This window comes from Myotis nattereri, assembly GCF_964212035.1.
Source record: "Myotis nattereri genome assembly, chromosome: 10".
In the NCBI taxonomy this organism is placed as follows: Eukaryota; Metazoa; Chordata; class Mammalia; order Chiroptera; family Vespertilionidae; genus Myotis; species Myotis nattereri.
Window position 1 is genome coordinate 71,103,165 of NC_138085.1, and position 24,380 is coordinate 71,127,544.

General features: G+C 58.8%; 1 protein-coding gene across 1 annotated transcript in view; it reads right to left on the bottom strand.

Moving 5' to 3' along the window:
* The window catches only part of TOGARAM2 (TOG array regulator of axonemal microtubules 2), a gene marked incomplete at its 5' end in the record, with an annotated part of 35,652 nt that extends 14,365 nt beyond the window's left edge, over positions 1-21,287 (bottom strand). The window contains 14 exon segments of the mRNA XM_081101599.1: positions 1,134-1,292; positions 3,341-3,576; positions 4,561-4,666; positions 5,640-5,793; positions 7,599-7,763; positions 7,989-8,136; positions 11,239-11,405; positions 14,050-14,096; positions 15,854-16,044; positions 16,824-17,035; positions 17,156-17,437; positions 19,325-19,389; positions 19,391-19,436; positions 21,260-21,287. Coding sequence (XP_080957725.1) covers positions 1,134-1,292; positions 3,341-3,576; positions 4,561-4,666; positions 5,640-5,793; positions 7,599-7,763; positions 7,989-8,136; positions 11,239-11,405; positions 14,050-14,096; positions 15,854-16,044; positions 16,824-17,035; positions 17,156-17,437; positions 19,325-19,389; positions 19,391-19,436; positions 21,260-21,287 — 2,006 coding nt within the window.
* Between the last annotated feature and the right edge of the window lie 3,093 nt (positions 21,288-24,380).

Here is a 24,380-nt window from a genome sequence, read left to right on the forward strand (position 1 = left end):
TCAACCCTCCAATGAGCAGCCAGGGTGTTGGCTTGCTTGTTTTTTAGTAAAAGGCTAGCAAGCATATAAAGAAACTCTCAAACTAGTAACCACGTAAAAAGCACGCTGCAACAGCGAGCTGGCACTGTTACCGGTCAGATCAATGGAAAATTAGAGACCCAGGGTGGACGCGCCTCTGGGGCTGTACCACGCGGGGTGCAGTCTGCAGATATGGCGACAGCGGGCTGTGAGCTGAGTGTGATTAACTGGACCCCAACCCTGGGTTTGAAAGCCAATCAATCTGAGCCCATTGCTCTCCTGCGTAGCATCGTCTAGCTGCCTTACGCTCCTACTGAAAACTCCTCCAGTGGCTCCCGGTCACACACAAACCAAAACCTCAACCCCTGACTGTGGTCTGGGAGGCCTTCCTTGGCCTGGCCCTGCCCCCTCTGCCTCATCGCCCACACTGCCTGCCACTCCCCGCTCCACCCAGCCGGGCCCTGGTCTTCCATGACACCCAGCTTAGTCCCATCCATGGGCCTTGGTACCATTGCCTTTGCCTGGGACACTCCCACCCCAGATCCTCAAAGAGCCGAGCTCTCGATTCAAAGTCACTCTTTAGAAAGATCCCCCAACTCTCAGTCTGACATAGCCCCCACCCCATTCTCCATTACATCTTGTTTTTTCTTCTTTATCCCTTACCTGTATCTAAAATTACCACAATTATTATTTGTTTATTGTTTGTCTACCCCACTAGGAGGAAAACTCCAAGGCAGCCAAGGCCTAATTTTTCTTATTCACGGTCATCACCAGAATAATGAAAAGAGTGCTCCTTAACAATCTCTTGAAAAGATGGCTGCAGAGTCTTGGCAGAGAAGGGAGCTGGGGTGGGACAGGAAGAAGAGCGAGGTCGCTGTGGCTGGAGAGAGGAGGAAGGTGGGCAGTGGGGGTGGGAGTGCTGACCGTTCCCTGAGCAGCCGGGCTATGACGCTGGGGAGATGGGACCACTGTAAGGAAAGGACACCGCTCCGTCCATCCATCTGTCCCACCCCATGATCCCGGGGAAGCTGCGCTGTGAGGGCCAGGGCTGGCTGGTTGCCCCATCTGCCCTGCACGGGCCCGGTCAGCAGTCCCCAGGCCCTGCCCTGCCTCACCTGGTGTCCTGGTTGGAGTCCTGGGCCAGCCTGACCAGGTTGCGCAGCAGTATGTCCGTGCTGTCCCTGGTGCCTGAGAGAAGCTTCTCGGCGCCTATCTGCTCCAGGACGGCCGTGAGGTGCTCGGCGGTGCATCTCCGGACCGAGGGGTTTCTGTGGCTGAGAGAAAACACAGAGCCGCCGCCGTCAAGGGCTCAGTCAAGGAAGGGGAGGGGTCCCCAGGCTGGCCCACATGGACCTACAATTGTGCATCCATGTTTCATTCCACGATGGGCCCCAAATCCTGTCCCGTGTGGGCTGAGGAGGATCTTTGGGGAAAGAGCAGACCCTTCCTGACAATGGAACTGAGGTTGACAACAACCACAGGGGGACAGGCAAGAACAAGGGAAGCCACTTGGTGCTCCCTAGAGATGCCTGTGCCCGCCGCTCTCCGCGTCTTCCTGTGTCACAGTCTGCCTTTGTCTACATCAGGGGTGGGGAACCTTTTTTCTGCCAAGGGCCATTTGGATGTTTATAACATCACTTGTGGGCCGCACAAAATTATCAGCTTAAAATTTTTCCTGCTGTGTTTGGTCAAACATTTCATTAACTCACCCCTAATGCCTGGGCAGGGCCAGACCAAATGATTCTGTGGGCCTTATACGGCCCACAGGCCGGACGTTCCCCAGCCCTGGCCTAAGTGCTCATCCCCATCTTTCTCCACCAAGAAAGGTCCTCCCCAATCAGCATTCCTGCCTTCCCCGGCCCCCAGGCAGGCTTAGCCGCTCCCAGGGGAGCACTGTCCCTGTCCCCGCCATGCACAGGTGCAGCCCTGCGGCCCCCAGTCAGGCTGGAGCTCCCGGGCAGTGGGCAACTAGTCTCCCTCTCAGTTGAATCCCCAGTGCCCACCCGCTGGTGCCTGGGCCAGCCTGACCAGGTCGTGCACCAACAGTCCGAGGGAGCTTACTGCACATCCACTGAACGGAACTGAGACAGGAGGGAGGGACGGGGTTGGTAGGGATTTGGAATCCTAACACAGGGGACCTGAGATCTTACGAGAGAGCCCCATCAGGATGTCACCTCTTCCTTTTCACCTTCAAGCAGGGTCTTTGAGTCCACAGTCTATCAGGCAGCACTGGCCCCTTCCCCCGCCCCTTCTGGGCTCTCCCTAGTCAGTGTGGTCCAGGCATTGGCATCATTAGCATCTGAGTCAGAATCTGCATTGTAGCAGGACCCCCAGGAATTCCAGGCTCCCCTGAGGACACCTGACCCTGGTTCCCGCAACCATGATTAATCATCTCAGATTGTAGTGAGGGCACCCTCTGTGCCTGGCACCCTGCCTCTGAGCACCTTCAAACCATTATCTCCTCAACTTCATAAGCTACAATTATCATCATCTTGCAGGTGAGGAACCTGAGGCAAAGGGAGAAATCCCGAAAAACGTACAATTAATTTGTCCCAAGTTAATAAAAGCCACAGTGAGCAGTGGACCAAGGTTAGGTGGAGGCAGACCCTGTACTAAGGGCTCTTCCATGAACCCATTCGTTTACTCCTCACAGCAATTTTATTATTCCCATTTTACAGAGGAGGAAATGGAGGCACAGGGCAGTTAAGCCACCAGGAGGTGAACCCGGGCAACGTGGCTCGGAGCCCCCCACCCTTTGCACGGGCTGCGCCCAGAGCCGGCTGCCTGCTCACCGCCCGGGTCTGCCTGAGGGCCTCCCTGCAGAAGCTCCTGGCTGGCTTGTGGTTGAAAGCTGTTCTGCTGGCGGCGGGAGAAAGGGCTTGAGAAATGCTTTCGGTTTTGCTTTTGGTTTGGGTTTTTCTACGAAGGAAAAGCAAATCGGCCGCCGTAGCAGTGAGCCCCATTCTCCTCCCCAGAAGGCCGAGCGGTGCCAGCTGAAGATGAGAGTGTGCCTTGCTCTCCGACGGCCCAGATTTCATCAGAAATGCCCGTCCCCTGAACAGGCGGAAGGCTGCCTCTGCAGCGTCTCTGGGGATGTCAGCTCTGCCACTAGGACTCCTCAGTTTTGAACAGAACACAGCACCCCTCCCTGTCTGCCAGGTCTCCTCACCTGGCTCCAGACGGTGGGACAGCCCCCACCAGGAGCTCCCCCAGCTGCACGTGTGAAGCACTTGCTCAGCCCCCTCCTCTCCCACCCCAGACCCCTCCCCGCCCTCCCCTTCCTGGGCCACCCCCACCCCTCAGACAGCTGGCTGCCACCTACTAGATGCCCGTTGAGGTGAGGGCCGCCAGGGATCGGGCAGGAGTCACATGCTCCACCATGGCCCCCAGGGACCGGTTGGCCGCTCTCTGGATGAACTCGCTGGTGTTGCCCATCTTCTGCAGCAGGCAGCGGGCAATCTCTTCCGCCTCCTGGTCCATATTCTTCTTCAAGGCCCAGAAGAGGTCTCCCAGGACGTGGATGGCCAAGCGGGACACCTTGGAGCGGAGGTTGGTGACCTCGGAGAGAGATGGGAGAGGAACCACACTGCTGGGCCCTGTCGGAGGCTCCAAGAATGGGCACTGCACCCCCACCTGTGCCTCCATCCTCACCCCAGGTCTAGGCCTCCTGCTGCAGCAGCTCTGGGCAATATTTTGTCCCATTTTAAAAAATATTATTACTTTGTTATCATCATAATGACTAATTCCATCATTATCATCTGAAATTTGTACAACAGTCTTCCAAGTACTTTTATAAATAACTAGAGGCCCAGTGCATGAAAATTCATGCACTGGGACGGGGGGTGGGGGGAGGGGGGAGCCTCAGCCAGCCTGCCCCCTCTCACAGTCCAGGAACCCTCAGGGGATGACCTACTGACAGGAAACAGGCCTAAGCCACTGCCGGCCCTCCTCGGCCCTCGCAGCCACTGTGGCTTTGTCCGGAAGGACGTCCAGAAGACATCTGGTCTATCAGGTCTGATTAGCATATTACCCTTTTATTAGTATAGCTGTTCAATTTGATCTTCACAAGGCCCCCCACTGCAACAATCTATTCCCAAGGGGTTGGGGGCCATGGCCTCCATCTGCGATGAGATGCATCTTATTGCCCACCTGGGCCCAGCCACGCCCAGCCCAACCCAGCAGCAGCCCCTGGGAGAAAGGGCTTGGGAAATGTTACAACCACCCTGAAGTTGGAGACTTGGCCCAGGACACTCCATCCCTCCTCTGGCGTTTTGAGTACAAAGGACAATGCAGGCCGATGGCAGAGAATAAGGAAACCCCAGGCCTCCATTTTCTAATCTGAGAAATGGGTGGCTACCTCCCACCTGAGTGGCTGAGGGCTGAGGGCTGAGAAATAAGTGGGAGATGCCCCTGATCCAAGGAGCCATGGCTTCTCCGTGGCTGTTCTGTGACCCACTTTGAACAGCAGCCCCAGGGAAGGGGGACAGGCTGGGGGGGGGGGGGGCAGGGTGCACAGGACACAGGCTGTCTGGGAGGCCTCACCTCTCCAGTCACGGCCAAGGACACGTCGTGCAGCCTCCCAGCGAGGACCTCCGGGTGACAGGCTGCCAGGCGCTGGACGCTCACCAGGCCCTTCTCCTTCATGTTCCTGAGAAGCAAGCCCAGGCCTGTCACAGGCAGGTGGGGAGGGCGGAGCCCCACCCCCTCTGCAGACCAGGAGCACCCACCGCCACCCTCTCTGCACCGCAGCGGGGTGGGATTTGATGGCCCAAAGGCAGGGTTTCCTGCTGGCACACCCAGGCTGAACGCTTATATTTTTAAATATGTTTTTATTGATTTTTAGAGAGAGAAAATGGGACAGGGAGAGAGAGATAGAAACTTCAGTGAGAGAGAGAAACATCATCAATCAGCTGCCTCCTACATGCCCCCTACTAATGATGGAGCCCACAACCAGACACATGCCCTGACTGGGAATTGAACCAGTGACCCCTTGGTTCATGGGTCGACACTCAACCAGTGAGCCACACAGGCCAGGCCCAGGCTGAAATCTTAGCAGTCCAGGAAAAGCCATTTTATGGGACCCCTGGCTCAACCTCACCCAAGAGGGCAGCCCACCCCCAGGACCAGGACCACCACCCCTGTGACAAGCTGGGGCCTTCAAGAGGGGGTGCTTGAACATGAGGACAGAAGATGGGGAGGGCTTCCCGCAAATGCTCTGGACCCCGAGTCATGGCATTGCTCACGACTAAGAGTGTGTGCCCACCAGCGCAGGGGTAGGAACTGGGAGCAGGTGAACTTGGCTTAGAGAAATGAGGGGCTGTGACCTTTCTAAGGTCTCCTAAAGAAGCGTTGGGGAGCCTCATTTATACCTGCCACGCCTGGCTCTGGTGCACCATAGAGCAGTACACTGGGCTTTTGGAGCTCACGGGGCAGACACAGGAGGCTGGATACACGCACACGTGTGCACACACATGTGCACACACACACCTCCCTCCACGGGACCAGGCCCCAGCAGTGGGAGAGATGGGCAGTTGGAGAGGTGGGGGGCGGGGTGGGAAGAGAAGCAGCTATTCTGCAGCTCTCCCCGGCCACCATGCATGAAGGGGAAGGTGTCACCTCACCAGTCACTGCTGTGGAGGCACTGGAGGGCATCCATCAACCCCAGCTCCGGGTTCGAGAAAGGCCTCAACTCCTTAAAGGCTCGAAGATCCATCTCCTCCTCCTCTTCTTCCCACTCAGGGGACCCGAAAGATAGCACCGCAGGTAATGAGTTAGCTGCACACACGGTAAGGAAACGAGGGAGTTTTTACCGGAGGACCCGAGGCTTGGCCCGCAGCACTGAGCCCACCTCCCCGGGCGTCAGGGAGACGGACTGGGCGCGCTTAAGCCAGCGCTGGACGCCGCTTCCTGGGAGCCACACAGAATTCCAAGCTCTACCTTTTGTTGAGTTTTCCATTCCTGCCTCTGCCAACCTGTTATTATAAACAAACTTGCCTGTGATATGCTACTTGATGCCATGTGATTGAACCCGCCCACCAGCGATACACCCCAATCCTGCCCACTCTGGGGCACCCAGGAGGTCCTGGGCAAATCTGAGCTGAGGGGCAGCCCTTCACTTAAAGCCAAACACAAGGACCTCATTCCTACATTCTCTTCTCAGCTCTGTGTTGGCACAAGAGTCATCAACCAAAGTCTTAGTCCTGAGGGGCCACCATCCCCTTGCATGACCTTGAATGACCTTGAGACTCTGGGTCTCAGTTCTGCTGTATAAAATGAGTAGGGTGGGTTAGACAGAGCACTATTTCCTAAGTATCAACCATTTAATGACCACTTTCACGGAGTTTGGGTTTTTTTTTTGCCATATCTCTTAATTACCTATACTTTAATTGTTATGGTATTTTTCTTAAAATTAAACCACTTTTCAAATCCTACATAAGTTTATTTTAAAGGGACATTTATGTCACTACCATAATTGGTAAACTAATATCATTTGTCATAAAATATGGCCAATGTTCACAGTAAAACTAAAAGAACCTTCTAAACTCTACTATAGAATTGCAGCCAGCTTCCCATGTCTCAAGCCTGGAGAAAGATTTCTATTTAAAAGGAGATTTTTTTGCCCTGGCTGGTTTGGCTCAGTGGATAGAGCATCGGACTGCAGACTGAAAGTTCCCAGGTTCAATTCTGGTCAAGGGCATATGCCCAGGTTTCGGGCTCAATCCCCAGTAGAGGGTGTGCAGGAGGCAGCCAATCAATGATTCTCTCATCATTGACATTTCTATCTCTGCCTCTCTTTTCCTCTCTGAAATCAATAAAAAAAAATTAAAAATAAATAAATAAAAGGATATTTGCATGCCTTAAAAACATGCTCAAGACCAGCACCAAATGAAGACCTACTGCTTGAACAAATGGATAGAAAGGGAATGGAAAAGGAAGTAGGTCAATGTTACTTCCGGCTAACGCTGCTCTGCTCTCCCGTCAACGTCCCACCCCATCTCGCACTCACAGAAACTCTGAACCAGGTTGGTGGCTTTCAAACGTTCCTCAATAGCACATTCTCTTTGAGTGAACTCTCATGTGGACGCCCAGAACACAAAAGGGCGGAGCAGAGCAGACGTTCCCCTGGAGGAATGGGGACAGCGCCTCCCTGCCCCTTGACCCCCTCCTGAACATCCCCGAGAATCTTTGGGTCCTCAGATCCCGTCTGTACCCAGCACTGTCCAGCCTTGGCATCTTATGAGGCAACATGCAGGACCCCCAGGCCTTCCCAGAACTCTCTCCTCTTCTTCCTGGTGTTTCCAGCTACTTCCGGGGATGCTGTTTCTCAGCATCCGTGGTCTGGGACGTGTCACAGAGGCTGGTCATACCTGTTCAGCCATCGCGGCTCCAACAGCCATACCCCGGGGGTCCCAGCCCGGCCCATAGATGCTTTTGACTCCCAGACTTTGTTCCTCTCTCTGGTGGGAGGGCCACCCCTACTCTAACATGGGCTGCCAGGTTCACCTTTGCCAGGCCCACGGTATCCCAAGGCAACCCAGCGAGAGGGGCACGTGCCCCCCACCAGCCGGTCTGGGCCCCACCTGAAGCATGGCGGGCGAAGCGGGGCTCCTGCTTGCTGACGGGGATGCTGGGCAGTGAGGCCCGGTTGGCTCGCTTCCTCAGGACGACGCCGGTGTTGTGTCTGCGGGGGCTGCTTACCCCAGTGGGCACAGACAGGGTCCCCCTGCCCCGGAGGGGAAGGAGGCCTGTGGGGGGAGAGAAAGTCCTAGGATGGAGCCAGTTCTGTCTGATCCCCGACTCCAGTTGCCTCCTTTGGAAATAGGCCCAAGGGTGAGCTACCAGAGAGCAGGTGTGGCTCCCTGTCCGGCCTCAGGAGGGAAGGGGAGGAACTGTCACAGCCTCTCTTTGGGCCAAAGGTGTTGGCCAAGAAGTCTCCCAGCCTGAGGGAATCCTGGCCCCGGTACCAGTACCTTCCTTCATCGAGGTTCTCCGGGCACCCAGGCTCTGGGCCGTGAGCTCCCTCGCCCTGCCCGGCTCCTCTGCCCTCTGGACCAGCTCCACCTCCTTCTGCTTCAGCCGCATCGTCTCCTGGGCGGACTTGGAGATGGTGAACTGGATCTGGCACAAGGTCAAGGCAAACTCCATTACCCTTGGGGACCCAACTGTGCTTTCTATACCTTCATTCATTCCAGCGTGTGCCAATCACTGTCCTGGGAATAAACAAAATGACAAGGCCGAGCTTCCAGAGCGCTCCCATGGAGCGGGGAGGCCAGGGCACAAAGAACAAACAGGCCCGCCTCTGACGCCGGGCACTGCACGCCAGCAGGAAATGAGGGGCAGAGGGCACAGGGCTTTTGCCTTGGGCGGGAGGGCCCAGGGGACTCACTGAGGAGGCCAAGAGGAGGCAGCGACATGCATGAGGGGAGGGAGCAGGCCAGGCAGTGTTCGGAGCAGAGGGAACAACGGAGGCGGAGGCCCTGAGGCTGGGGTGTGCTGGGCATGCTGGGAGCAATGAGGAGGGCACTCTGGTTGGAGCATCCAAGTCAGAAGATGCTGGGCCACCGGCTGGAATTGGCGGGTGGGGCAGGAGTGAGTGCACTGGCTCTGTGGTCCATGCCCAGGACCTGGGTTTTTCCTCTGCAGGACACAGCGAGTCACTGGAGTCTGAGCAGAGGATGACGTGATCTGACTCCCACTGGGGGAGGGGCTCTAAGTGTTGTTTTGTTTTAATTTATATATATACATATATGCCTCAGCGACCGTTCGACCATTCGACCTGTAGCTATGACATGCACTGACTACCAGGGACAGACGCTCAACGCACAGGCATGGAAATATGGAACAGATTAATGAATCTCAGAGGGAAGAGGAGAGGGGGAGGATGGGAAGAGATTAACCAAAACTCATATGTATACTAGAGGCCTGGTGCACGGATTCATGCCCCAGTGAGGTCCCTCGGCCTGGCCTGCAGGGATTGGGCTGAATCCATGCACCGGGCCTCCAACATTCCCTGAGGAGTCCCAGAGTGTGAGAGGATGCAGGCCAGGCCAAGGAACCCCACCAGTGCACAAATCCATGCACCGGGCCTCTAGTTTTGAAATAATTTAACACAAGAAGTTGCAAAAATAAAACAAGAGTTCACATGTGTTGGAGTGATGGGCTTGCATGAGGGTAGCAGGACTGGGATGGCAGACTGGCTGGATCTGGACTATTTCAAAGTGGAGCCCACTGCCCTTGCTGATGTGTGAGGTGTGCGATGAGAGAGAGAGAGGAGGCAAGGATGGGCCCAAGATTTTTGGCCGGAGCAGCTGGATGGCTGGAGTTGCCTTTTACTGCCACCCACCATAGAAGGTGAGTATCTATCTATCTCTCTATCTCTCTACCTATCTATCTGGATAAGGTTATATATACTATATAACTTATACAATAATTTAGGTCATATATATTATATATACTAGAGACCCAATGAATGAATTTGTGCACAGGTGGGGGCCAGCCAGCCGGAGGGAGGGGCTGCAGGAGGTTGGCCAGCCGGCCCCGCCCCCATCAGGCTGGTTGGCCAGCTACAGTGAGCATCATAGTGACCAGTCGTTCCGGTCATTCTAGTCCAGCCGTGGGCAAACTACAGCCCTCGGGCCGGATCCGGTCCTTTTGAAATGAATAAAACTAAAAAAAAAAAAAGACCGTACCCTTTTATGTAATGATGTTTACTTTGAATTTATATTAGTTCACACAAACACTCCATCCATGCTTTTGTTCCGGCCCTCCGGTCCAGTTTAAGAACCCATTGTGGCCCTCGACTCAAAAAGTTTGCCCACCCCTGTTCTAGTCGCTTGGCTTTTAAATACATAGATAATTTCACTGCTACTTGATGCCAGGGGAAGATCTGGGCTGGAAGGGACATTGGGAGTCCTCTGGCGTATAGATGGCACTCAGGGCCATGCATTGTACCAGGTCATGGGGTCGGTGTAAATGGATAAGAGGCCAGAAGTCTGAGCTCTGGGGGCCTCCAGCATGCAGAGGTCAGGAATGTGAAGAGGGTCCAGCAAAGGTGGACTAGGAAGGAGCTGCCATTGATGGAGGCAGAGAACCAAGGAAGAAGCCAATCCCTTGCCTCCAACCCCAGGAGGGAATCCAAGTAGGATGAGCTAAGGAAGCTGCCAATGGGTCAAGTTAAAAGAGGACAGTGATGCGCCACACCTGGGACGGTGGTGGTCCTCAGTGGCCTGAATGTGGGCAGTTTGCGGGGGGGGGGGGGGGGTGGACTCGGGAAAGAATGGTTCTGGCTTTGTTTTGTTTTGTTAAGAAGAAAGAAATAACAGAGAGCAAAGACGCTAATAGGAATGATCCAATTCCAAGGAGACTATCGTTTATACATAAGAAGGAACAAAATATTAGAGCTGGAATATTAGATGGATTGAGCTAGAACAACAGGAGACAGCGGTGAGTGAGGGGGATGCTTGAGCTTGAGATGCCGGTGGGGGTGAAGTGATTGGCAGTGACCACGGGAGTGAGTGGCCACGGGGAGGTGGGGGAGGGGGTCACTTCCCCGCACTGAGTCATTCTTCCTTTGTTCACGGTGTCGCCCCTCGGGAGTGGAAGGGCTGTGGCCCGGCCCTAGCACAGCACACGCACACAGCAGGCCTTCGGGGGATGTTTACGGCGCTTTTATATCGCTTCCTAAGAAGGAGCGCGAGCCCCCACACCGTGCCTCTCCCGGCTTCACTACATTCACTCGGCGCAGAGGATCGTCTGGGCCAAGGTCACCTTCTAAGTGCGAGCCACTTGTCAGCCTGTCAAGCACAGCCCTTGGCTGCTCTGCCTCCGTCAGCTGCCGCGCGCCTGCTATCTTGGGTGCTGGCTCAGATTACTGGGCTCGGTGCACCTAAGTCCCTCTGGACTCTCCTCCACATCCTGCTTCCCTCGGAACCAGGTGTGACCTCCTTCTGCCCTCCTGCCCTCCCTCAGGGCTGCCCTCAGCTCCCCCCCACACACACACACACCCCGTACTCGGCCCTTCACCTCGTCCCCCTCGCCCCTTCTCTCTCGTTTCTCTTCTTTTCTTCAGCCTTCTCCCAGGCCCTCTGCACGTTCTCGCCTTAAGTACTAGGGGCAGCTGCCTCCAGCTGGACCCACACTGGTATGTTTCAAAAACACGCTTGCGATCAGCCAGTGGTCCACCCTGACCCCGACGTCCTCCTCCTCTCGCTTTCCCGATACCTTGGTGCTGCTCTCCCTCGGGTCCGCTTCTCTCAGCAAGGGCTGGGCGTCTCCGGCATGGCTGGAGGGGGAGGTTGTCGGCGCAGGAGCAGACGGAGATGAAGACGGAGCAGGGTCCTCGGGGGCGGCAGACCTGCCTTTGACATGCGCGGCTGAAGATGTTGGCTCTGAAGAGTCAAGAGCAAGAATAACACTGCGGCCTGGCCAGTGCGGCTCAGTGGTTGAGCACCGACCCATGAACCAAGAGGTCACTGGTTCCATTCCCAGGTCAGGGCCCAGGCCCAGGTTGCAGGCTCAAACCCCACTAGGGGGCGTGCAGGAGGCAGCCTATGGATGATGTTTCTCACTGATGTTTCTATCAATGCCACTCCCTTCCTCTCTCTCTAAAAATCAATAACAACATTTAAAAAAAAAAAAAGGAACTGAGGACACCCAGCACCCCGAAGCAGCAGCCGTCCCCTGGGAAGCCCGGAGGCTCTAGGACCCTGCGATTGTGGTAACATTTACTGCCTAAGCCCTCCACCCTCAAGCCTTCTGCCCAGCACTTCTCGGCTGGAGAGAGACCCAAGTTAAATGTTCTCTACAGAGAGGCACTGACAGGCATAGCGCAGGCTGTCCAAAGACCAATATCCTCTTCCTTTCATTCATCCATTCACTCATCCCTTCATTCATTTATTCAATAATTACTACACATCTTATTCTAATATAGGAAAAGGTGGGGAGGAAGCTGGGCAAGAAACAGGACCATCAGACCTGCTATCTGAGTGGTTTAAGATTTTCCTAAGAATATAAGTCTATCTGATCTGGGAGGTATGTACCTCAGGGAAAAAATAAAGTGAGCCCACTGCCCATTTTATACCACCATGCACCTGTCAGCCTATGACACGGCACCGAGGGACCAGAGAACGAATGCCAAGCCAATCCTCTCACTTTACAGACAGGAAAGCTGGGACCCAGCAGCCTCCAGATGCTTTGGTGAGTAATAAAATACAAATTCATTTCCAAAAGACATCAAACCCATAGTATTTTTATATTTTCCCAAAAGGTTTTTTTAATATATTTTTATTGATTTCAGAGAAGAAGGGGAGGGAGATAGAAACATCAATGATGAAAGAGAATCATCGATCGGCTGCCTCCTGCGTGCCCACACCAGGGATCGAACCCGCAACCCTGGAATGTGCCTCCTGGTTCATGGGTCAACACTCAACCACTGAGCAACACTGGCTGGGCCCAATCAGATGTTTGTAAAAGTACATTTCTTACGGAAGCAGGGTGGGGGTAGGTTCATTAGTTCTCTTTGAATGAAAGAAATGTTACCAGTTTCTCCTGCTCACACAGTTTGGAGCCCACTGCCCTTGGGTGAACCTGCAAATCAGGGTCCCCTCAGATGGGGCACCATCTGGGGCTGCCTGAGGCCGGAAAGGATGTCTGAGGCTGGCGCCCCGCAGGGCTCCCGGGCCACCCTGGTGCTCCGCCCGACCACGCCTCTGTGAAGGCTTCCTCTGCTTGGTGCACGGGGCACCCCAGGCCTGGAGGAGGGCCAGTGGCCGAGGAGGAGGGGCTGGCTGGGCTGCATCTGCCCAGAGGCAAGAGGTGGGCAGAGGGCGCAGGTGTCCGGGTGCCAGCTGCCGGCAAGGACAGCAGGGTGCCCCCAGGCTCGGGGAAGCCCTTGGCTTCAGACAACACCACATGAGCCCCTCGGTCCCAGGGGCGTCACATGTATTGGGCTGTATTGCTGGAGGGCTGGGGACCCTTTAAGGACTTTGCTATTTTGTATCCCTCTCCTCACCTGCACCCCAAGAGACACCCTAGAACGCCTGTCCAAGCAGCGCCCCCCCGCCAGGGGGACATGGTGCCCAAGCAGCAGCTGGTCAGGCAGGTGAGGGGGTGGTATGGGCTGGGATCTCCTGCCCCAAACCCCACACCAGCATTCTCAGGGTTAGCTCTGCAGGGACACTCGGGGTGCCAGAGTGCGTCACACAGGCCCCCTGAGCTCCCCCACCTCCCTCCGGCCTGGGACGGGGAGACGCAGCTGCCCCAGAGGTTTCTGTGCCGGGCCTGCCTCTCGGGCCCAGCTTCACCCCTGACCCTGGGGCCCCGGGGCAGCAGCCTGCCCCTCGCCAACTGACCCACCTGCTGAGCTGGTTACGGAAGCTGGCCTGGGAGCCCACCCACCTGCTGGTCAGCTCACAGCTGCCTCCAACCCGGCATGGGGCCGGGCTCAGGGTGCCCTGCCCAGGGCCCCTCGGCTAACCTGCCCGGGGCTCAGCTGCCATCACCTCCCCCCTCTCCACAGCTAGGGCATCAGGTTGGAGAGCCTCCTCCCGGTCTACATCCTGTCTGCGCTCAGCCTCCTGCCGGCCCTGCCTCCCCTCCAGCCCCTGGGCCCTGTTCCCTGACCCTGACCCCTGCTGGCTGACCCAGGGTTTAACTTCTCCCCTCCTCTGGTGAGGAATGCTCTCCTCTCCTGATCACACAGGGCAGGGGCGGCCTCGCCACATGCCAGGAGGCAGCTGGGGAGCCACACGGGCCTGGGTGCAAGGGGACAGGCTGGCTGCTTCCACACTCAGAGACCAGGAGAAGGTCCCGCCAAGGCAGCGCCCCCTCTCTCAGCTGGTCGCCATGAAGCTACACGCACTGGTGCCCAGGAACTCCCTGGCATGGCAGCTGGCATCAGCGTCCCCGTCCGTGAAAGGAGGGGCTTGGGTCCCACAGCTCTCAGGTCTCCTCCGGCCCTAATTCTGATCCCAGGACCCAGCCCAGGAACCCGAGCTTGACTGACAGGTGGGGGTGCACAAGGAGAGTACATACCCAGAGGTTTAGGGGTCTTCTCCCGAGGCCCACTCTCCCGAACCAATCTTAAAGGAATGGGGGGGGGAGAAAAGCACCGTGAGCGATGGCAAGGGAGGGGTTGTGGGGCCTGGGTAGGCAGCTCGAGGACGGGGTGGCAGCCAAGGGGGGACACTGTGCAGGGGGGTGGAGGGCGCCCTGTAAAGAGAGGGCCCGGGAGTTCAAAGCTGTAGCTCCTTCTGCAACCTCAACTGGGCGTCCAAACCCAGCTCCGAGCCCGTTCCTGGCTGCACAGGCCCTCGATTCCCCGGGAAGCCGGTCTACACGGAATCTGCTCGGTCCTGAAGGAAGCCCACCCGGGCTGGGACCTGCAGCAGGTACGGTCACATCTCCCAGGTCGGAGCAGACGGAGCTCAAGTCCGCCAAACGGCCCCCCCTCATGAGAGCACGACCCCTAAACTCCCCCTCCTCCTGTGAGTAAGGCTCACCCCCCTGCACCCGGGGAGGCCCAGCCCGGAGCGTGGCCCTGGGGAGGCCTCGGGCAGAGCGGCGATGTGGAGGTCACCCACACCCACGGAGCCTTGGGAGCCGCCACACAGATAAGATGCCAGGAAGGGGAGGAGGTGGGAGACAGGGCCCTGGGACAAACTCTGGGAACAGCCGCATTTACGGTGGATGAGAGAGGGCACACGGGAAGCTGCCCGTAAGGTCGAGAGCAGGCACAGAGCGAGCAGAAGAGCTCCGGGCATCAAGCTCAAACGATGCAGAGTGAAGGCCAACGGGATGGACGGAAAGGCCACTGGTCCGGAGCCAGAGTCACTCTGGTCACTCTAGCCACCCAGAGCGCCCCTCGGAGGGCGGGGGTCCGATGTCGGGGCGGGAGAGGAGGAGGGGTGTCTGGTGGTGAGGGGGTGGAGGTCGGTGGAGCCCACCACTGCGTGAGAATCGAGAGAAGGCTCTGGCCCAGGACCAGGTCCACAGACAGGCCCCACACCCCAGCCGGGTTGGGGGAAGGGGGGACATGGGTACAGACAGGATGGCAGCCGGGAGACTCAGGGCGAAGAGCTTGGAGAGCAGTGGGAAAATTCAGGACATCAAGCCCCAGAGAAATGGGGGAGAAATACGTCAACAGGATCTCTCTCTCTCTCTCTCTCTCTCTCTCTCTCTCTCTCTCTCTCTTTCTCTCTCTCTCTCTCTCTCTCTCTCTCTCTCTTTCTCTCTCTCTCTCTCTCTCTCTCTCTCTCTCTCTCTCACACACACACACACACACACACACATACACACACACACAGGCTCCGATGTCCGTCTGGACTGACCACACGGATGTGCCTGGCCATCTGCAGAACACCGTCTGTGCCGCTTACACTCCATAAGCCCGGGTTCGTTACAGCCCAGGGGCCCTCCACCCCCTGGTTCCCAGCCCTCCTGGATACGAAGACCCTTTCACAGTTCTGTAAGGGTCTCAAGCTCAGAATGCTTGCGTCTTTAGTATCCACTTATTAAGAAAATACACAATAACAAAGAGCTACCTTGCAACAGAGCTTTAAAATCCTGTGTATCTGAGTCATCAGTGCAGCGACCACTCACACCAGGGCACTGTAGGAGACGGAGGCTGAGGCATTGGGGGGAGTTCAGATCAGAGCGGGGTCACGAGGCTGCAGCCTCCCCAGGTGTGTGGCTCACGGGTGGGGGACCCTGCTCCTCACACGCCTGGGCCCCCGGGGCTCTGCTCTGGCAGGGAGGTTCGGCCATGGGGACCCCAAGCAGATCCTGGGGGGATAGCAGGAGAGAGGCCTGCCAGGGGGTTTGACTTAGGGCTGCTTACCGTGCGTGGGGGGCCCTCGGGCCCGCGAGGACATCCTGGCCTGGGGGCAAGAGGCTGGGAAGGGAGCCAGGTGTGCAGGAGGCGGCCCCAGTGGGCACCCGGACCTTTGGGATGGGCGGGATCACCATGCCCCCCAGGGACTTGTGCATCTTCTGGTCACTGCAGTGCAGGTATTGCCGGGAGATGTGCACCTGGGAGCAGAGGAGGAGGAAGGTATGGCCCACAGAAACATGCCCCGGGACACTCACCCTCGGGGCCCCTCACACAGGGTGGCCCTTCCTTTGGGAGCCGCCTGGGTAGGCGGCAGTGCCGGAAGTGTGCTCCGTTTCTCTTCCAGCCTCACAGCCCTGGGACCCGGGAAGCTCAATGTTCCCTCGCCACTCCAGGCGACGAGCCTGCAAGGGGTCCCTTCATCCCTGCTCCAATCCCTTTTCTTCTTCTTGTTTTCTGTTCTTCTCATTTTAGAAAAATCCTAGACCACCAGGACTGGGAGGGATCCTCAAAAGCGTCTGGTCCAACCCCCTCTTCCTATAGATGTGCAACTGGGGCCCAGGGAGGGAGGTGACCTGGCCAAGGTCACACAGCCGGGGAGGAGCAGAGGAGAAACCAGAGCCCCAGCTCCCGAGTCCTCAGCCAGGATTCTCCCCCTCGGCCACACGCTCCAGCCTGACACGGGAAGGGCCAGGGGCAGGCGGGATTCTGGAGCCTTTAGACCCGAGGAGGCCGAGGACCCCAAGTGCAAGACAGGTGGCCACACAGCCTCTGCTCAACAGAAACTCGGGGACTCGGGGGCAGCCTCCAGGCTCCAGCTGCTGTGGGACACTGTGGGGGGCGACCAGATGGGGGCCCAAGCCCCCTCCCACCCTGAGGGCGGCACCTGGGAGCCCCCTGGAGAAGCTCGGGGCTCGGGAAAAGGGGGTGAGAAAGGATGGAAGGAAGACAGAAGGACGGAGAGTAGTCGAATCCTTACCTCCTGGACACCAGGGCTCCTCTCCTGGGGCCCCTGGCTGCTCCCCGGGTGGTCCACACCCCTCTCCTTGGCTCCGCTGGCCTCGGGGGTGGTGGGGGTGCTCTGGATGGGAGGCATGGGCCGGGGCAGCCTCAGCAGCCTCTGAGAGGTGGTCCGGGGGATGCTACTCTTCGGGGCCACTCCTTTGGGGCCTCCCCCAGGATCCAGAGAGGCTGTATGGGAGGGGGGGTGGGCAATAAGTTAGTCCCAGGAGCTCAGAGAGTGGGGGTACTTCAGAGGCTGGCCCGGGGCGGGTGGAAGGCGGAGGGGGTTGGGCAGGGCCCCAGGCTCACCTTGGGAAGACGCTGCCAAGCCCTCTGAGAGCCGCCTTTTCTTGAGCTTGTCCTTGATCTGGGTGGTGTCCCGGGCCACACTGCTGGCCTCTGACTCCAGCGAAGGGAGGGGCACCAGAGGGAGGGGCCCCTGGGACAAGGCCCCAAGGTTCCCAGAGTGGCCATTCCTGGCCTGCCAGCCCTTCAGGGGAGCGTCCAGCATGAGGCTGCCAGGGTCCCCATGTCCACTCGAGAGCTGCGAGGGCTTCTCCAGCAGGACGCTGGGCGTTGGCTGGAGGGAAGCTGGGGAGACAGAGGCACGAGTGGGTTGGCACACAGAGCCCAGGGCGGCACCAGGCACTGCTTCCCTGGGACAGTCAGCTGTCTGCCCCGTGAATCCAGTCCTTCCCTGCTCGCCCCCCGCCCACCCCCCCCCCCGCCCCCACCTCCACAGCCCCCTTGGGTTGATTCATTCATTCAGCGGCAACTAGAGAGCAGGGAACCTGCAAAGGCCTGATCGCGAGGTGGCCAGAGGGCGAGAGGGGACTCCATATGCAGCCCTATCACAGCACAGGCGGGAGGCCTCCTGCCCAGGGACCCGCCACCAATCTCCAGCATCCGACCAGCTCCCGGGTTACCGAGCACCCGACACGCACCCGACACACCACACTGGCGGGAAAGAGACGCAGGCGAGTCAGAGCCGATCCTGCCCCCAGGCAGACACGGTGCATCCAATCACTCCTTCAGCAAATGCTCCAGCCCCTGCTCAGCACTGGCAGGCGTGGGGGACGAGGCGTGTGAGGCCTGCTCGGTGTTGTTGGTGCTGTTTGTTTTTTAACAGAGGTTCTTTCTTAATGTGTTACCTTAGAGCAAATTATTTGGCTGTAATTTATGGCAGGACCATGAGAACACACAGTCAGGCTAGAGCAGCACCTCTGTGAGATTTTAAAATCTTCTGAATCTTTTTCTTCCTTAGGTAGTAAAACATCTTCACACTATTGTCCCCAAGCAGAATTGTTGCCTAGTCCCTCTTTCTCTCTCTCTCGCTCTCTCTCTCTCTCTCTCTCTCTCTCTCACGCACACACACCGAGCGTTCTTTCTCTTTAGGGTCTTCGAGTGCGTATTACCCCAGTTTAAGATTCCGTCCGACAGAGCCCTTGGACAGTTTGTGAGGAATAAACGCAGTGGAGAATTGCATCTAATTTACATTCCACTGCGCGAACCAGTCTTTACCGCTGAAGGGCGTTCAGTCTGCGAGAGAAATAAGATCTGTTCCTAAGTGGGTTCATTACAGGGTAAGATGTGAGCCGGCCGTGGCGCGGGCAGAGGGTGCCTGGTGCATGGAGGGGGAGGAAAACCTTCAGGAAGGGAAGTGTGTGAACAGGGCCTGAAGGGGCCTGGACCATGGGGGGAGGGGCGGGGCAGGCGGGGCAGACAGACAGACAGACCAGCTCTCAGAACCCGCCACACCCGCAGCTCTTCCCGGGGCGCCTTGATGTGAACGGAGACGATGCCCAGGCCGCCGGCACTGGCCTGGTGCTGGCAGCAGAACCGAGGAAAGGTGCACTGGGTGCCAGCCGCAGGCCTGTGAGGGGCGGGCCTGACAGAGGACAAGTGACCAGATCAGATTCTCCATCCGAACCCCTGGAACCGGGCTCCGCGAGGAAATCGCCCGCAGCTGGGAGCCGAGCAGGAAGTCGCAGAGCAGAGAAGCTGAGGGTCCTGAAAACCCACCTCCGCCGCCTCGGCCGCCACGGTGACACGGGGGCACTTCCCTCCACCCGCCTGGATGCCAGACACCGCCAGGCCCTGACTCCCGGGGCTCTCGGGTTCCCCCTGGTTCTAGGAGAGGCAGGTGCCTGCCGGGACCCCACATCCCTGCTCTGAGGACCCCCTTCTACACCTCTGTCCCTGAGGCACAGGATGGAAAGAGCCCACCTGAAACCAGGGCACATTCAGGAGGGACCCCCGTGAAAACCCCACCTGTTGGCAGCCGGAGGCCACGCCCAGGCCGCTCAACAGTCATCCCCCCCACACCCCCCCATCCCCCCCCACACCCCCCGTCCTGGAGGAGGACACACTCTGCAGTCACCAGTCACCCGCCGGACTGGGCAGCTGCCAGGTGGAGGGCCCAGGCACGGGAAAGCCACTCGGTGTGACCCAGGCACCAGGCCAGTCCTCCCACCTCACCTTCTCCATCAGCCCGCACGCTGGGGTCGCGGCTTCCACCCGGGAGTGCGCGGGGCCTGGAGCCGCCGAGGGACGCTCCCACAGTGCACGGCCACCGGGGCCAGGGCCTTGGCTGGGGCAGGAGGGCGGGAAAGTGGCATCTTAGGCCAGCACTGGGGAAGCACTGCCCCGCACTCTGCCCCAGGGGGTCTCTGCGGCCCATCCCCCCATCGCAGAGCCAGGCCTCAGATGGGCACCGACCACCCCAAGCCCAGCGGCCATGGCTCCATGCGCCCCCAAAGCCCGTGGCCCCGCTCTGCCCGACCTCTGCACCTGCTGCCTCTGGTCCCCACTCCGTCCACTGGCACGTCACACACCAGCTGCTCTCACTGGGCCACCCCTTCGCTGTCATGCCCTCAATCGTCACCCTCACGCAGTAACCCCTACCCCGTGTCTTTGGTTCTGAACGCCCCACAGAGACCCATCACCTGCTCAACCCCCTCCCCTGGGAGGCCCAAGCCCCTCATGAGGGTCCTACTCTGACCCTCTTCCCTCCTGACCTCCCGCTCAGCAGCCTGCCCCATGGATCCCCCTGCACATTTTATTAATTAAGAGCGTCTCTGTCAGGGACGCTGCCCCCACAGCCCCTGGTGACACAGCATGGCGAGGCTGACCATCCTCAATGGGACCTGAAGGCCAGTGCGGGACAGTGAGTAACCAGCAGTAACAGAGCGGGAGCTGTGAGCCCAGTGGGTGGGGCAGGCCGGGCTCCCGGGGAAGGACCCCTGAGCTGAGAGTCAGACAAGCAGAAGGGGAGACATAGCCACGCACCCACTCCTGTAAGAAGCGTGCGTCGCCTCTGTGCCCTCACAGCCCCCACAGCCCCAGGCATCCTTATTCGCAGTAGCTGAGCTCAGGGCGTTTGCAAACTGAACCAACGGCCTGCACCTCGCGGCTCAGCCCCTCCCGCACACACCTCGGGCCACACGTGGCCCTAACCTACCACCTGGAGAGGCCCCACGAAGCGAGAACCCAGCACGCCCACCCCCAGTGGAAGGCCCCTAAACGAGGAGTCAGGGGTCGGGTCCCCCTGTTCCTGTCCTGAGTGACCTCAGGAAATTCGTGAACGTCTGTGAGTCTCGTCCCCAGATTAGCAAACAAGAGCGTTGAACGGGACCAGGGTTCCCACGATCACATCGGTCACATCGTCGTTCTATTTCTAGGTTTTTCTCCTGCCTTCAGCACCTCCCACTTCCCTTCCACACACCAGGCCTGGCAGAGTGGCAGAACGCCCAGCAGGACCTGAGCAGCGCTGACCAGCGGTTGTCTTCACACTGATGTGCCCAAGCCCCGGGTGCTCTGCCCTGAGCACAGTGGCTGCTCCCTGAACTGCTCGGGCCTCGGGCCTCGGGCTCCCTGCCTCCCTCCCAAGTGGTCGCCCAGCTTCCCTCCAGCCTCCCCAGGGAACAGTGGCTCCCACCTCGCAAGCACCCATGGCACTGAGGGCAGGACCCGCCGACCCCCTCGCTCGCCAGGGGAAACTGAGGCTCCCACAGGCAGCGCCAATCCTGGCACCCTGTCCCCTGACACCGAGCCGGCCACACGGCTCCCACTCTCCGGCCTTGTCAGCTGAGGAAACGGGGGGAGGGGGCGGGGGAACACAGCCCTCCCTGCGGCCCAGCCCCCTGTCCTCTGCCCATCCTCCTTCTCCCACCACAGGGCGGGCAGCACCCAGCTCAGAGAGGAGGCAGAGCTCTGGCCGAGTCCTTAGGACATTCTCAGCTCCCCCCCAGGCCAGGGAACCCCCCCCGCCCCAACACACACACACACAGCACACGGAGCCAGAGGGCTGTGCTCGCCCACGGAGAGCTGGGCGGGGATGGGGGACACAGCGCCTGGCTACGTCTCCCTGGCGAGTCCAGTCCCCGAGCCGGGGCCTCCCTGGATGCGCCTTACCTGGGGGGGCAGCATCGCGGTTGCCCATGCCCCGGGCAGAGGCGGTGCCGGGAGGTCGTCCAGAGGCAGCAGCGACGTTCTGGGCCGCGAGGACAGTCCTTGAGGGTCCAAGGGCCCCAACCTGTGGTGGGCGGGCAGAGAGAAGTCAGCGCAGGAATAACCATGCTTCTTACACAGAGACCTTCTTACTCCCAGGGGCCTGTCGGGGGCTAAACGCAGCACTGCCTTCCACAGTGAAACCTGCCCTGGACCGAAGGGCAGCTCTTTTCTGACGTTTGGCTCTGGGCATTTCACCGGGCATTTCACAGCCCGAGGGTCCAGGCCACGTGGCTGTGGACAGAGTTCATGATGGAGCATCGGAAACCCACACACCTGCTTCGCCTGTGGCTCCGACAGGGACGCCTCGGTCTTGGGATGGTGGGGATGGTGGAACCGTCACGGGGAGTCTGACCCTGTGCTTCTCCGTCAGTTTCTACCGAGCTCCCTGACGTCGGGAGGCAGGTCGGGCGTGTGACCCTGTCATCACGCGGCACCTGGTGGCACCTCCCAGGACCCCGCCCACGTCTCCTTTTGGGGCATCCTGTCTGTCTGCCCGCAGCTCTTGGCCCTCATTCTCACCTGCACTGCCAAGCCAACCCCCAGCCCTCACAGCCACCTCATCGTCCTGCACTGACCGCTTGACCACCCAGGCCTCCTCCCAGCCTCCCTTCAACCTCTGGGGTCAGCCATCAGCTCTTGTCCTCAGTCTGACTTCATCCTCTTTCTACATGACAAGGGTCTCTCCACAGACGCTGTGACTTCACCCACGTTTATAAATTCTTTGCTGAGACCATGGTGAGCCACTCTCACCCTGACAGGTAGGGTGATGGACGGCCAGAGCGGATCAGTGATAAGATCAGGGGTCGAGGCGACGTCTACGTCTAACAGGCCACCAGTTCTCCTCCCAAGTGGCTCCCTCGAGACGGCATGTGGGGACGGGCAGGACGCAGCGCCAGCTCCCTCTGGCTGAGCAGGAGCTCCCAGCTCTGGACGGAGAGGACCTGCCCTCCATCTGGAAACCAGCTGTCACCAGCCCCGCCCTGGCCCCAGAGGCACAGCGGCTCCTAGCAACCCTCCTGGCCCAGAGAGGTCCAGCCCAGCCCTCCCCGGTCTCCCACCTACTGGGGCTCTCAGAAGCTTTCTCACGCCCAGGGGAGAGGACCGCTCCCTGTCTGCTGGCTCTGGGGATAGGATTGGCCACATGGTTGTGACCAGCAGCCAGGAATGTCCCTGAGACACAGCACTGCTCCCCAGCAAGGTGGCGGAAGATGCACTCGGTAGGTCCCAACACCCCGACCCTGCCCGGGTGAGCTGGGACAGAACCCTGCCCCTGCCCCTGCCCCTTCCCCATGAGCTGGGATGGGACCCTGCCCCTGCCCCTGCCCCTGCCCCTGCCCCTGCCCCTGCCCCATGAGCTGGGACAGGCAAGAGACGGGTGAGGCGGCTGCTTCCCGCGAAACCCAGGAAGGTGCCGGAGAGGACAGACCTCCCACCTGAGTCAGAGCCCACAAGCTGGAGTCGGGCTCTGGGGGCAGAGGCCCCACAACCGCCTGCTACATCCCTACGCAGAGCAGAGACTGTCTATGCCAGTGGTTCTCAACCTTCTGGCCCTTTAACTACAGTTCCTCCTGTGGTGACCCAACCATAAAATCATTTTCGTTGCTACTTCATAACTGTCATGTTGCTACTGTGATGAATCGTCATGTAAATATCTGATCTGCAGGATGGTCTTAGGCGACCCCTGTGAAAGGGCCGTTCGACCGCCAAAGGGGTCGCGACCCACAGGTTGAGAACCGCTGGTCTATGCCGATTATATGGAGACACGTGATATTTAGCTACAGCTCTTGCTCTCAGCCTTGGCCACAGCTCAGAATCACCTGGGAGCTGATTAAAATGACGAATTCCAAGGCCCTGCCTCAGGCCCCTACTGAATTAGTCTTTTAGGGAGAGGCCACAGGGGCCTGTTGCCGGGATTTCTTTATGTCTTTTTCCACCCTTACCTCTTGAGTGATTCTGATGTTTGAATAGTACTGAGAGCTACTGGGCCATACGGTCCAGATTCACTTTAGAACAAGGCCCCAGCCCTGCTTCTCATTATCGGCTGCCAAGGGGGAGATTTCTACCTCGGTTTCCCAAAGCGCTCACTGCCCAGGAGGCTCAAGAGAAGACCTGGGGCTGCCTGAGAGTCCAGAGAGCATGCGGGTCAGGGGCCACCTCTACGGCAAAGGGCCCTCTGAACAAGTCTGCCTCCCTCCCCGCCCACCACAAACTCCTCAGCGGGCAGAATGCCACCAGCCACGACAGCCCGCAGCACCCCCGCCCTGAGGGGCACCGGCCGCCCAGGAAGGAGGCCTGGGTCCACGCCACCCCTGCCAAGGCCACCCAGCAGGCGGAGCCCTTTGAGGCCTGCCCCTGTCGGGGTCTATACCTCTGACCTCTTGGGCCCTCAGGGTCTCCTAGGAACCGGCCCAGGGGAGGTGGCTACAGCTGGGCATGGACAAACAGCCATCTATCTCTATGTCTTATGTGAGAGCAATGATGGCACCTCCCAGGAAACCACTTGGGCCAGGACCTGGTGGGGACTTAGAGATGTGTATCCAAACTATAAAAACTAGAATCACAAATTCCAGCCCAGAATCAGACACAGCTTGGGGGTTAGCGTGGACAGCCCTCAGCGCCTGACCCCTAGGACACTCACTAAGCCCCCGTTGGCACCCAGCGCTCTCTGGGCACCACGCAGGGGCGGTCCCCTATTGGGTGAGCCAGGCTCCGGCCTGAAGGGCAACAGTCTAGGGTTCTGGGGGCCAGGGTTCTGTCCTCACTCCCTGCTGCCCTGGCCTGCCCAGGCTGGCTGGACCCTCCACCCTCGGCCTCAGGGTTCCAGCTCCGGGAACTGAACCTTGTCGATTCCTTCCACGAAGCTATGACCACAGAGGGCCCATGGTGACCAGCACCACAGGAATGAAAAAGGTGACAGAAAGGACACAAAGGCTAGAAAGGAAACAAAAGCTCGGACTGGCCCAGGGTCATCCCAGGAAGGGTCAGAGCACAGAGGGCAGGGAGGCAGGGAGGGCAGGGAGGA